The sequence below is a fragment of the Thermobia domestica genome, chromosome 11 (assembly GCF_964235325.1).
Source record: "Thermobia domestica chromosome 11, izTheDome1.hap1.1, whole genome shotgun sequence".
In the NCBI taxonomy this organism is placed as follows: domain Eukaryota; kingdom Metazoa; phylum Arthropoda; class Insecta; order Zygentoma; family Lepismatidae; genus Thermobia; species Thermobia domestica.
Window position 1 is genome coordinate 264,181,215 of NC_137464.1, and position 13,697 is coordinate 264,194,911.

The 13,697-nt window shown below is 35.4% G+C and overlaps 2 protein-coding genes across 8 annotated transcripts in view; both read left to right on the forward strand.

Moving 5' to 3' along the window:
• LOC145665036 (uncharacterized) overlaps positions 1-7,162 on the forward strand; it is a 30,178-nt gene extending 23,016 nt beyond the window's left edge. For all 3 annotated transcript variants that reach the window (XM_081732269.1, XM_081732270.1, XM_081732271.1), the window contains exon 3: positions 2,962-7,162. In XM_081732269.1, coding sequence (XP_081588395.1) covers positions 2,962-4,603 — 1,642 coding nt within the window. In that variant the 3' untranslated portion in view covers positions 4,604-7,162. The remainder of the gene's footprint in view (positions 1-2,961) is intronic.
• LOC145665034 (uncharacterized) overlaps positions 1-13,697 on the forward strand; it is a 487,711-nt gene that overhangs the window by 132,997 nt on the left and 341,017 nt on the right. The gene's annotated exons all lie outside the window — the stretch shown is intronic.

Sequence of the window (13,697 nt, forward strand, 5' to 3'; positions counted from 1 at the left end):
CATGTTTTTGCTTGATTGGTGAAGAAATTTCTCTGACTTCTCTTACACTGGGGTGTATTTGTCTATCAGGATGACATTGGATGACATTTTGGTTTCGACATTAGTATCGTGACGTTATCACTGGATGTGTTCATGATAATCGCTACAAACCCGAATGAATATCGCAAAGTTTGCACAGGTGTAATATAGAAAGATCTTGGAACATAGTGTTTTCTGATATTCGATTGGAAGAAGAAAGTACGATTTTGCTGGAATCGTTATCTTTCTCTTTGTAGATACAGCTGGTTTTCTTTCTTGACGTGTGAAGTTGATGACTGTTTGAAAGGAAACTGCCTGAGTCCTCTGCTCCTTCGAGATAATTGGTTTAATAGGTTTACAATATAACGATAGCCTGTAGTTTTCCGGAGTTATCCTAGCATAGAGTATTCTTTTTAAATACCGGATGAAAATAGTTTAAAGTTCAATATCTTAGAGTATGTAAATATTTAGCATATACTGTGTAGCAAATTTTGAATGTAGTAAGAACGCTGTATTTGAGTTTAATATTTTTATCTCAACTACTTATAATATGCCTTTATAAGTGACAAATGGGATTAATTTTCAGTTTTGCGGCACGTATCCTTTTCATACAATGATAGAGATGATTCGGTTGGTCTAATCAGTGGTAAAATCTTATGATGTGACTCGATATTAATAAGTAATTTATTTTTCTTACAAATTAAATGTGCGTTTTCATAGCGTTCTTCCAATGCAAACTGAGTAGCGTATGACTCCTTTCGGTCGAATTTTCCTTTGACTAGCAGTAATGTGTTTTTATATTTGCACTCGCCCGTGGGAAAATATTTTTCCGGTGTGTGTCTATGCGGTTTCTTGGCATTAACTAGCCTATTTCCTTGTTGAAACATATAACGTATAGTTTTATCTTGTCTTGCTATGTAAAAGTTTTGCTGTTGGTATTGGTCCGCTTAATGTTCTGTCCATTGCGTTTTTCGTGCCCATCTCTCTTTTGATTGTTATATCTTCGTGCTGTTTTGTCCTTTTTGTGTTGTGAACTGATCATCACGTTTGAACTCTTATGTGGCTTGTTCTACATTCATACACAAAACGAATTGAAAAGTTCGTTCCTTTATCAATGGGAACGGTAGTCTTTCAAAACTATGGCGCGGTTATCTCTGGAATTCAGTTTTGCGTACCAACCGTGATCAATGATGGTGATTTATTTCGAAGTGATTTCATTATTAAATGATTTGGTGTGTTCGTAGAACTCGTAAAGGGTAGATAAATTGTTAATTGTGTCACAGTACACAGTGAGATTTTCTGTTATATTTAACAAAAAATAGTAAACAATGTTATGATATCTTCTGACGGGCTTTAAATCAGGATTAAACGGGAAACGTTGCTGATAGGTATCTATTTCTCCATCAAATGACGAGAATCAATTACAGTAAGTGAGAAAAAGCATAATGTTGTCGCGAAATAGCAGAATTTGGGACTGTAATTTCTATTCAATTGCTGATAAAGCAAAACCGATAAAATTTCGTGGAAATCTAAATTAGAAAATTAAACAGAAATATAGTGGGTATTAAATTCAGCCATATATGAAATGGGTAGTTTTAAAAAAAATAGCTTAAAATGTGAAATAATGCCACATTAAGTTGATATTATTTGGGCTGTAAAAATAACTGGGTATACCCAGAGATGATTTCACGTGATCTTAGTGAGGTTAGTTTGGTTTATTATCCATTACTTATTTTGAAAGATGCAAGCCATCATTTTTGCGCAAGTTTGTTCTAAAGGTAAAGGTAAGGGTGATTACGAAATAACTGACTTTTGTCATAACGCTGATCCCTACAGAAAATCTGGTTTGCATCTTTAGATATCATTCTTGGATTATGTCACGAACCTTTTCAATATAGAAATTACCTTAGCTCGCTGTATGACGCTAATCACGTCAAACCGTCTCTTGAAAATGCCCTAAAGTATTTTATGATAATATTAGGTAAATACTATCATGTAAATTTTACTTTCTGAAACTTGTTTTCATAACCTTATCTCATCTATAATGTCCATAACATTACGTACATATTCCGTATACAGAGTGTCGATACATTTTTTTTTTTTACCGTAAAGTGAACTATTATAACTCGAGTTTCAAAATTGTGATTTGAATGAGTGTTGCGTACGCTGAAAATTTGATTTTTTGGCATGCTTTTCTGAGGAAGAAAAGTACTCATCATAAGCAAAGACACGTAATTAGGGGGAAAATGGCGTTACCAGGAAGGAAAACGTTTCTGGAGAAACAATCTTTGCCCAAAGATATTTCAAAAATTCTGTTCTACGATACCTCCAATTTTAGGTGTAGAAGTTGAGATATTTTTTAAAAATTGTGTGGGTTCACATTTAAGTCATATTTTATGACGTCGGCGTTAAAACTTAGTTTTTCGAAAGTCCGTTGTCTGGTAGCACCTTCATACTGTGATCACCAAACTGCACTTGATTATGCGTCATTAATTTATTTTTATTGTGTATGAAGCTTTTTATGTTGTTCTTATATATTACGAAAATACGTCAATTGGCTCCTTTCATTTAGAATCGTAAACCGTTGGCCATTCGCCAACTGGATTTTAGTATATATTTTATATAACAAATTTCATGTGTTTGAATTGGATTTGGGTTGAACGACACTTTGATCAGCAAGGCTAAAAAAATTTGAACTATAGCTTACGGTGGGGTCAGAACCACATGATCTGCTGCCAAGTGTGAACACTTGATACTCGCATCTAAGTTGTATACACGAATAACCACGAATGAACACGGAAAATTTGAGCAAAAAGACGGATGAAAATGTGTTACTTAATTTTTAATGTGCTTACATGCAAGCATGCATTTTTTGTTCATTTTTAATTTTTGTTTACCTATTTAGTTGAATAAGTAACAGATACCATTAACGTAATTTTCCAGAAAAGACTATAGCCATACTGGACAAGGAAAGATAACTTCATTTCCAGCTGAGGTATCTCATACTTACATCCAGTTTCACGAAAGATTTGCTGAAAGATCACCTTTAGAAAGACAAATGATAACATGTAGTACTGAGGAACCATATAGGTATCAAGACTGTAGGAAGGAATTTCATTCAAGAGCAATTTTTGCAAGAGACATATTAACTCACACTGGGGAAAATCCGTTTATATGTGGACAGTGTGGAAAAGGGTATATTTTTAAACAAGGTTTGACAAGACACATATTAACTCATACTAGTGAGAAAGCTTTCACATGCGGTGAATGTGGTCAGAGTTTAAGTCGAAGATCACATTTGTTAGAACACACGATAATTCATACCGATCAAAAACCTTTTACGTGCCACGAATGTGGGGAAGGGTTTAGACAAGAAGCATGTTTATTAGAACACATGTCAACTCATAATGCGAAGAAATCCTTGACGAGTGAACATTGTGGAAAGAAGTTTATTACAGGGAAAGTGTTTAAACAAAATGTGTCAAGACATAAAGGTGAAAAAGCATTTTCTTCCGAAGAATCTGGGAAATACTCTGGAAAAAGATTTCGTTTGACAACACGTATAACAATACCTGCAGGTAAGACACATTTTACGTGTGAACTTTGTGGAATGGGTTTTCGTCGAAGATTTGACTTGGGAACACATATGTTAATACATACAGGTGAGAAATCTTTCATATGCGATGATTGTGGTTTGAGTTTTACTCAAAGAGGAAATTTGAGAAGGCACATGTTAATTCATACCGGTAGAAAACCTTTTACATGCCAAGAATGTGGAAGAGGGTTTAGACAAAAAGTATCTTTGGCAGAACACATGTCAACACATAGAGAGGAGAAATTTTTTATGTGCGAACATTGTGGTAAGAAGTTTATTGCGAAAAAAGATTTGAAAAAACATGTATTAAGACATAAAGATGAAAAAGCACTTTCTACCGAAGATTCTGGGGAATGCTTTCGAGAAGGACTTCGTTTCAGAAAAGGTATGTCAATAAATGCAATTGAGACTTATTTTACTTGTGAACTATGTGGAATAGGATTTCGTCGAAGATTTGATTTAGGAACACATATGTTAATGCATACAGGTGAGAAATCCTTTGTATGTGAACATTGTGAAAAGACGTTTAGTGTGATAAGAGATTTGAGAACACATGTGTTAATACATACAGGAGAGAAACCTTTCATGTGCGAAGATTGTGGTCGGAGGTTTACTCAAAGATCACATTTGAAAAGACACATATTAATTCATACCGGTCGAAAACCTTTAATATGCCAAGAATGTGGAAGAGGGTTTAGACAAAAAACATCTTTGGCAGAACACATGTCAATACATACAGGTCAGAAATCCTTTATGTGTGAACATTGTGAAAAGACGTTTAGTGTGAGAAGAGATTTGAGAAGACATGTGTTAATACATACAGGTGAAAAACCTTTTCTCTGCCAGGAATGCGGGAAATGCTTTCGAGCAAAGTGTGATTTGGCAAGACATTCGTTAATACATACAGGTGAGAAACATTTTGCGTGCAAAGTATGTGAAAAAAGATTTCGTCAAAAGTCACATTTGACACAACATATGTTAACACATTAAGACGAAAAAGCATTTAAATGCGAATAATTAGGGGAAAGGGGTAGCGAATAACTTTCTCAGAACACACGTCAACACATAGAGAGAAAAACAGTTTACGTGTGAACATTGTGGAAAAAAAATGTTAGGAAAATTTGGAGAGTACCTTTATTAATAGATGTAGATGAAAAAACTAAATGCAAAGAGTAGGGTTGCAATTTTAATTGAAAATCAATATTAGCCAAACACGTTATAATACATAGTGGAGAATAACACTTCATGTTTTGACAGTGTTGAAAAGGAATATTTTAAGTAAAGATTTTCTAAGCAAGTATTATCAGATTTAGGTGAAAAATCTAAGACAAAATTAATGTGATGAAGGTTTTATTCGAAGGTCGTATTTACCACGATACATGTTACTTCATACAGTTAAGAAATGATATGCACTCCACGAATGTATTAAGCAGTTTAGAACAAAACAACATTATTTTCAGAATACGTGACAACACCTACTGAGAAAAGAATATTTGTGTGCACGCAATGAAAACAGGTTTAATTTAAGAAAAGACCTGGCAAAATAATGTTAATACACAGGTGGAAACAATTACGTGATAGAAAGTTGCGAAAGAGCCGAAATAATTTCAGTTTTCAACACACATTTTGATACATTTTGTTGAGAAGCTTTGCGTCCAAAAAAATGCCGAAAGAGATTTATTGCATGTGTGCGGAAAGTACGAGAATACCTGCCAAACTTTTGTTCACACATACAGCTGATAAACTGTCGACCTCTGTGAGTGTGATAAGTGATTTACTTGTAGATCATATTTGGCGAGACATATGTGTCTTCGTAATGGTGATGAACCAATTACGTCCCAGGAAATTTCAAAGGAACTTAATAAAAGAATTGTTTGCTGAACACATTAACACGTACTGAAGAGGAATAGCTTGTATGGCAAGGCTGAGGAAAGCGACTTAGTCAAGCATCACTGCCAGTACACATGCAAATTGATAGAATATTTGACCGGTCACATTGGAAACATTAGAATATGCAGAAGAAAACCAGTAACGTTAATATAGTGTGGGATGTGATTTAGTCGAACTTGACATCCAACATATCATAAGTTTATAATTCAAAGAAACACTGTATGCAAGTCTGGAAAGCGATTTAGTCAACGATAATGATTAGCAAGATACCTGTCAATTCATATTGCCAGAAGTGGGAAGGGGTTTAGTCTAAGATGACATTTGATAAGAATTTGTTGACGTGTTCACGAGCATGTTGTATCCAAAGAGAAAAAAAAATATTTACTGGGAGCCTGCATTTACATAGGTACTTATTAACACAAACGATTAAGGAGTGTGCTGAGACTACGAGAAAAAACTTGTAGTTCATATTTGGAGAGACACATGACAGCTGAGAAAACTTCTACGTGGAAAAAGTATGCAAAGACCTTCTTGAAAAATTCATGCTTGGCAGAACATAACTCATAAAAGTGAAGAACATTTCACTTCCCAAAGTGTAGAAAAATATTGTATAATTTTAAATTATATCACGATGTAGCAAAAAAATATATATATATATATATATATATATATATATATATATATCTGCGTTAAAAGGGTATATATATATATATATATATATATATATATATATATATATATATATATATATCTGCGTTTAAAGGGTAGGTATTGTAAGAAATCAAGTTTGGATGAAATGTAGTATATCTCATAAAACTTAGATGCCAAAAATGAAAAATGTCTAAATTTCATTTTCGAGAAACACATAAACAAACGTCAGCAGAAATTGTAACATTCCTATCCATCAGGAGCACAGCCGAATGAGAGACAAGCATCCAACATAAAAGAAAATTAATAGAAAAAAAAAACAAAAATGTTCACTGGCCACCTCGAACTCAACCGGAGAAACGCTCCACAACAGAGGTAATTACGGGATTTCGGATCCACCAGGTCTTCACAGACCTCAGAGAGTTCAATATTTATTTCTAGAGTACGAACAACATAAATAAATAATAAAAACATATACCAAAAATATTTCAAATTGATAATATTACAACAAACCTAGATCGTAGACTTAAAAGAACAGGTCCGAAAGAACGAAGGGTCACTTCAGATATGTTACCAAGAGATTAGACAGTTAGATTATGACGTCAAAGTTAAAAATGAACAGGCTTTCGAGAACAACGCTGAAATTAAAGTAGTACAGCGTGAAATAGGAGAAATTAGGCACGATCTCGCGTTAGTATATCAAAAAGTAGAAAGAATCGAAAACAAATCACGGGAATCGGAAGCTAATACTGATAGTGACATTCCCGTTAAAACTGAATACAAATCTAACAGTGACTCAGCTAACACCGAACATAGTGAAGTTAGCAGCAGCGACGAAACTCTTGTTAAGGCCATCACCAATAGAAATTTTAGACGTAATAATCGTGAAACTAGACATAGGGAAGTAGAAACAACTAAATAAAAAGACCACCTTACACCGAAAATTATTGCGTATTTACCTAAATTTAAAGGTGATCCCGCTACTGAATCAGTAAATACATATCTGCGCAAGTTAGCATTAGCCTCGGAAGTTGCTAAATTGTTAGAAAAAGCCTTAGTACAAGCCATACCTCACGTATTGGAGGGTGTAGACTTAAGCTGGTATTACACACGTAATAAGGAATTTAAGTCTTTAGAAGAGGTTAAAAAAGCGCTAATTGAATCTTTCGCTGGTGATGCAACGATACAGCACAGGCTGTCAGCTTGTAAAGCAACTCGATTCAATCCTAAGACTCATGACTCAGTACATGCTTTTGCTTTAGATCAGTTTAACAAACTTAGAGAACTGACACCGCAATTACCCGAGAATTTGATATGAACAGACATTATACATATGTTACCTCAGAGATTTCGTACGGAACTTTATTTACATTCTTGCACTAATATTAGAGAATTTTTGGCGTCCATTCAGAAATGAGAAACATTGTATTTCCAACAAACTAGAGAGGAAAAACATATGCAGGGTAACAATTTTAACAATAGGCAGAATCAAACTCCTCAAACTTATCAGAGATCTTTCGGTTATGGTAATAATAATCAGAACAGGTATTACAATCAGAAAGTTAATAATACCAAGGCCGAAAGAGGCGGTAATTGGAACAGGAGAAATGCAAATGATCTTGACAACAACGATCGACAACCACGTTCTCGTAATCAAAACACTAACCACGAGCAAAATCGGAATCGTAACCCTCATAATTACAATAAACAACCAAAACCACGTAAAGGTAATTCTAAAGATCGAAGAAATGATCACCGAAATAAGAAAGGCAGAGGTAATAAACCATTCTATGCTCGTAAAAAGGACAATCAAAATAGGAATAACGAACCTGATTATAAAAGGTCAAATCATCGTAACGAACGAGACTCTGATTCTCAGGGAAACAGCTAAAACGCTGTACTAGGGGTCGAGTATCAGCCAATGTTAATCATTTTACGGAAGGCCCAATTAAATATTTTTATGTAACACATACGCACATATGTAACTGTAAAGACCCAAATTTAGCCAGAAGTGATTGTGAATCGGACACCGATAGTATAGACCACTATGTTAATTCTAAGCCAACTCAGATTTCTTCAAAAATTAAAGTAAAAGTTTGTAATACAGATGTAGAATGGTTATGCGATACAGGTTCGGATCTCTCTCTTTTATCTTTGGCTCTTTGGAACCTATAAGTGCTGCCGTCACGGCACCAAAGCTAACTCCAGCCGATGACATTTTCCTAGTTGATTTTAGTGGGTCTGTGAAAAGAAAAGTAAGAGTCTATACGTTAATTACAGTACAAATTGATAATATTTCCATTTATTTAAAAGTCTATGTTACCGAATCACTAAACCAAGACCTTATTCCAGGATTAGATGCTCTCACAGCTCTAAGTAGTAGAATAGATTTATCTCAGGGTACTATTTCTATGGAGTACAACAATTTACAAACTCTTGTCGACCTTTTACCTGACCAGCACAAATTAGAGGAAATTTCAGATGACGAAGAAGGTGGTATTGCCGATAAAAACTTTTCGATCTCTGCGTCCACATTCGTCAGGATGAACAAATTTGTGATGCTGTGAATCGAACCCACAACCTTACGCCACAGCAAAAGAAACAATTACGTTTTCTTTTATCCGAATATAGGGATATTTTTACCAACTATCCTGGACTTTGTAAGGATTTTGTTTATGAAATGGAAGTCAAGACTGATAAACCACTGGTTCGAAAACAGTACGCTACTTCACATAAGTATCTACCTGATGTTCGAGAAGAAATTAATAAACTATTAGAGCTAGGGTTAATTTGCCACTCCAATTCTATCCTAAGCAACCCCATCTTGGTTGTACCTAAGAAAAATGGCAAACCGAGAGTATGCGTCGACCTGCGTTTGCCGAACAAGTACATCGAATTACGACAAACTAAATCAGAAGGTATACAGGACCTGTTGCTGAAGGTCAGGTGTAAACCATTCTTAAGCTCTCTTGATTTAGTGAGCAGTTATAATCAAGCGTTACTCACTCCCAAATCACAGGAATACACCGCATTCAATTTTGAAGGCCAACATTATCAGTATCGTGTTACATGTTTTGGTTATAAAAATGGTAGTAGTGTATTGAATAGTATGTTACAGAGAGTATTAGGACCCGAATTACACGCTAAAATATTAAGGTACATCGACGACCTCGCATGTTTTACTGACACTTTCGAAGAACAACTTCAGCTGTTAAAACAAATTTTTCAGAAATTTAGAGAATTTAACCTTACTCTCAACATTGAGAAATGTTTACTTTGTACAAACTCTATTTCTTTCTTAGGTTTTCTCATCACCTCTGAAGGCATCAAAAAGGATCCAAAAAGTGTGGAAGCTGTACGCAACCTACCCCGACCTACTAACATAAAATCTTTACAATCTGTTATAGGACTTTGCAATTGGTCTCGTTCTTTCGTTCCTCTCTTTTCACAAAAAATGAAACCACTCTTCTAACTTCTTAAAAAATTTAAGAAATGGCGTTGGGAGGATGTCCACGCAAATGCCTTCCAGCAAATTAAATCTGATATATGTAAAGACGTTCTTTTGTCACATCCAGATCTTGACCTACCCTACTATATTGAATCAGATGCCTCTCGGCTCGGGATCAGCGCAGCCCTCTATCAATATGTAGGAGATAAGAAAAAAGTAATCCAATTTATTAGTAGGACTCTGACGTCATCCGAATCCCGGTACAGCGTGAACGAGTTAGAATGTTTGGCCATCATCTTTCCGTTCGAAAATGGCGTCAACTGTTAATTGGTCATCATGTCATTTTCATTACAGACCACGGAAACCTCAGCTGGCTGGACAAAGCTAAACCTTGGAACACCCGTCTTTTACGGTGGAGTATTGAATTACAGCAGTTGGATAATGAAATTCGTAACCAGAAAGGCTCCGACAATTTGTGTGCAGATGCACTTTTACGTTTATTTCCTTCTACAGATCTACCTACTAAACGTGTCCATTCTTTACAGGTCATTCAAGATGAAATCCTTAAGGTATCACCTGAAGAACTTCGTCGTTTACAACGCGAAGATTTTGAATATTTACCTATTATTTATTTTCTAGAAGGTGAAGTAATGGAGGAGTTACCTTGAAATTCCAGAAACTGGTCAAAATTCTTTAAGTTAGATAATGACATTTTATTGTACAGAGATTTTCATTTCCCTGATTCATGGAAAATTTGTATCCCTAGATCTTTAGTGGAGAAGGTAATAGTTGCTTATCATGATCAATTTCATCACCCAGGTACTGACAAAACAGTGAGAATTATTTCGAAGTCATTTTATTGGAGAAAGATGAGAACTGATATGAAGAAGCACGTCAGGGATTGCATCAAGTGCATGCAGTTCAAACCGGATCAATATCCACACGTCCAATCTTGTCGTCAACTACCCAAAATGAGATGTGTCCAGGCTTACCGGGATCGACCGCGACAAACCTGGACACTCCAGGAATGTGTCCAGGCTTGTCGTCAACGACCCAATTTGAAATGTGTGTTCCAAAAAACTCTACCAGTTAAGGCGTTTCCAGTTCATACATACATGTCCTTCAATATAGAGTTGCATGGCTCGCATCTATATCGCTATTGGCTGATTCTCGCCAGTCAGCTACTGCCCTCTACTAGAGGATTTTCGAATTTTAAATTTATTTCTCTTATTAAAAGAGATTATTATTATTTACAAAATTTTCGTTTTACTTAAATAATTATTAAATGGGATGTGTGCCCTTGTACATAAAATTTTCGCCGAACTGAGCTGGCGCCGATACGCTGTCGTCAAAACGTAGCGGCTCCAAAGTCTGATGACTTGAATAGGTTTGAACCCTCATGTCTGTGGTGCTTCTTACGATTTTTATGAATATCACGGTGGTATAAAAATAACACTGCACTATAATCAGAGAGAACAGTTGCCCTTGTACATTGATAACACTAAGTGCCCTTGTATACCCGTACAAGTGAATAAACAGTTGAATTTGTCAGATCTACGTGCTTTGAATGCACCAAATCGGCCCATTGGAATGTGTCCAGGCTTGTCGTTGGCCATCCTTGTCGTCAGTGATCCAAAATCGATCCCGACAAGCCTGGACACCTCAGGAATGTGTCCAGGCTTGTCGTTGGCCAACCTTGTGAGCGACAAAAAATTAAATGTGTCCAGGTTTGTCGGGATCGACCACGACAAGCTTGGACACCCCAGGAATGTGTCCAGGCTTGTCGGGATCGACCAGGACATGCTTGCATACCTCAGGAATTCGTTCGAGTCTAGCGCAAGATGATAAATTGAGAAGTGTTCAAGCTTGTCGTCGTCCAACCTTATCGTTCTCCAACCTTGTCGGGAGCGACTAAAATTAAGTGTCCAGGCTTGTCGTCGTCCAACCTTGTCTGCGTCCCATTTGTGTGTATCTTATCACTTTTTTCTTTTCTTTTTTATCATCTACTTATATTTTTTTGTTGTATATCACCATATCTTTTGTACTCGATTGATTGTATCTTTTTTGTATAAGTTAATGTATTTCCTTCACAAGAGTTAGATGGTAGAGCAGCAATATGCTGAACCTTCCCCGCTTGAATAAAGCATTTTTCAATACAATTTAATTGCTTTTTTGCGATATTTAAAATTCTTAATAGTTTTCTTCCAAATATAGTCCTTCTTTTAATTTATGGTTTTACCTTTCCTTTGTACTTCCTTCTGCATGTCTAATTTAATTTTGAAGGTAGAGGGTAAAGAAGTATTCTGCGAGCAGTAAAAGCAAATTTTGATTTTATTATTTTTCTGTATAATGACTGTCCTGTCATTTTTAAAATATTTGTGTTCCGTGTCTCTAATACTTGAGCGTCCATCAAATAATTAAAATGTGTAGTTCATAACTTCAGAGTTAGGATGATTAAAATAATTTTGTTACCTTAATCTCAAAAGCTATTTTTGAAATGTAACTTATTCACTTATTAGTTTTCTTTACATAATATAGATGCCCTAGGGATACATAGGACCAACCCCTCTAGATTTTGGCAGGGGTACCTTGGCCCATCCCCTAAATTTTGGCAGTGGTACATAGGACCATCCCCCTTAAATTTTGGAAATTTCCAAATCTAAAAATTTGGTATGGTAGCCTAGGACCATAGCATGTGCCTCTATCAGTATTGGGGGCCTATGTCGTTCTTTTTTATGGGTAAAAATTGCCAAAAATTCAAATTTCGGATCCCTAATTCATCCCCTTTGATGAGGTGTTATTATCCTATATGGTTATATGGGCGTATACAGGGGTCCATTACCTTTTATAAGACATGAGTATAAAAATGCACCCCTTGAAAAATTTAGGAGGGATACCTTGGCACACCCCTTAAATTTTGGAAATTGCCCAATTTAAACACTTGGTATAATAGTATAAAACCCTAGTATGAATCACTATAAATTTGGGTGGTCCACCTCGTTCCCTTTCATGGGTACGAAATTGCCAAAATATAAACGTAAGCAATACGTTGTACCACGTGTTTGTTCTTTTGGCCCAATTTATCCTTTTCGATGAGGTCCTGTTACCTTATATGGTTATGAATAGGAGCCTATTCCCTATCATAAGACATAGGTACATTTGTGCACCCCTTTAAAAATTTGGCAGGGGGACCTTGGCCCACCTAGTGATGGGTAAATTCCTGGGAAGATATTTTTCGGGAATATTCCCTGGAAGATTCCCAAAATGGGAATTTATCCGGGAATTTATGTTCAATCAGAAAGAAAATTGCATTCTATTACTATATTATGATTTCAAAGTTGAATTAATATTTATATCACAGCATATTATTACTGTTGGCCACAGAGGATTCTTTAAAATGTATATTCTGAACGATACCATGTTACTTTATTAACACTGTATTATATTTAGAGAGTACGCATAAATGTATATTTATTTACAATATGTTCTAACAATTAAATGTGTGAAGAAATTATATAGTAACAGTTTAAATTTATATGTAAGTAGATTTGCCCAACTTGACTCGATTGCTGATAGTATAAACACATTAAATTTATAAATGTTATAAACTAATTAGATTGGGTATATGCTAGAAGATACATGTCTCACCAATTTACCAACAATTGCGCATACATATTTATGTTCACAAAATTTGCAAGATACTTACTTATCTTTATAATTTAGCACTTAACATTCCCATACACGACCTTTCATTCTACCTATTTCTCGAAATTCCATACGTTAATTCACATGTAAAAGAGGTCCGGGTTCGAGTCAGAGAGAGGAGACAGACCGACGTCTATTACTAATGGTGGTTCAGGGTTTGTTAATAGTACTTCGTCTCTATTTCTACATAATTCTAAATTACTTTACAAAATGGTTCCTTTTCATCATTTGTAATTAGTACTTTGCTAATTTTGGCTGTTCTTTAACATTGGGGACAGATTTGCACCTACTTTTTTGCGATATTCTATTCCGATGCGCTTGTTTTATGGTTTCATACGTTAAATTACGTTACCAACATTAAATTCAGACAGCGTTGCAGAGCGAGCGTTAGCA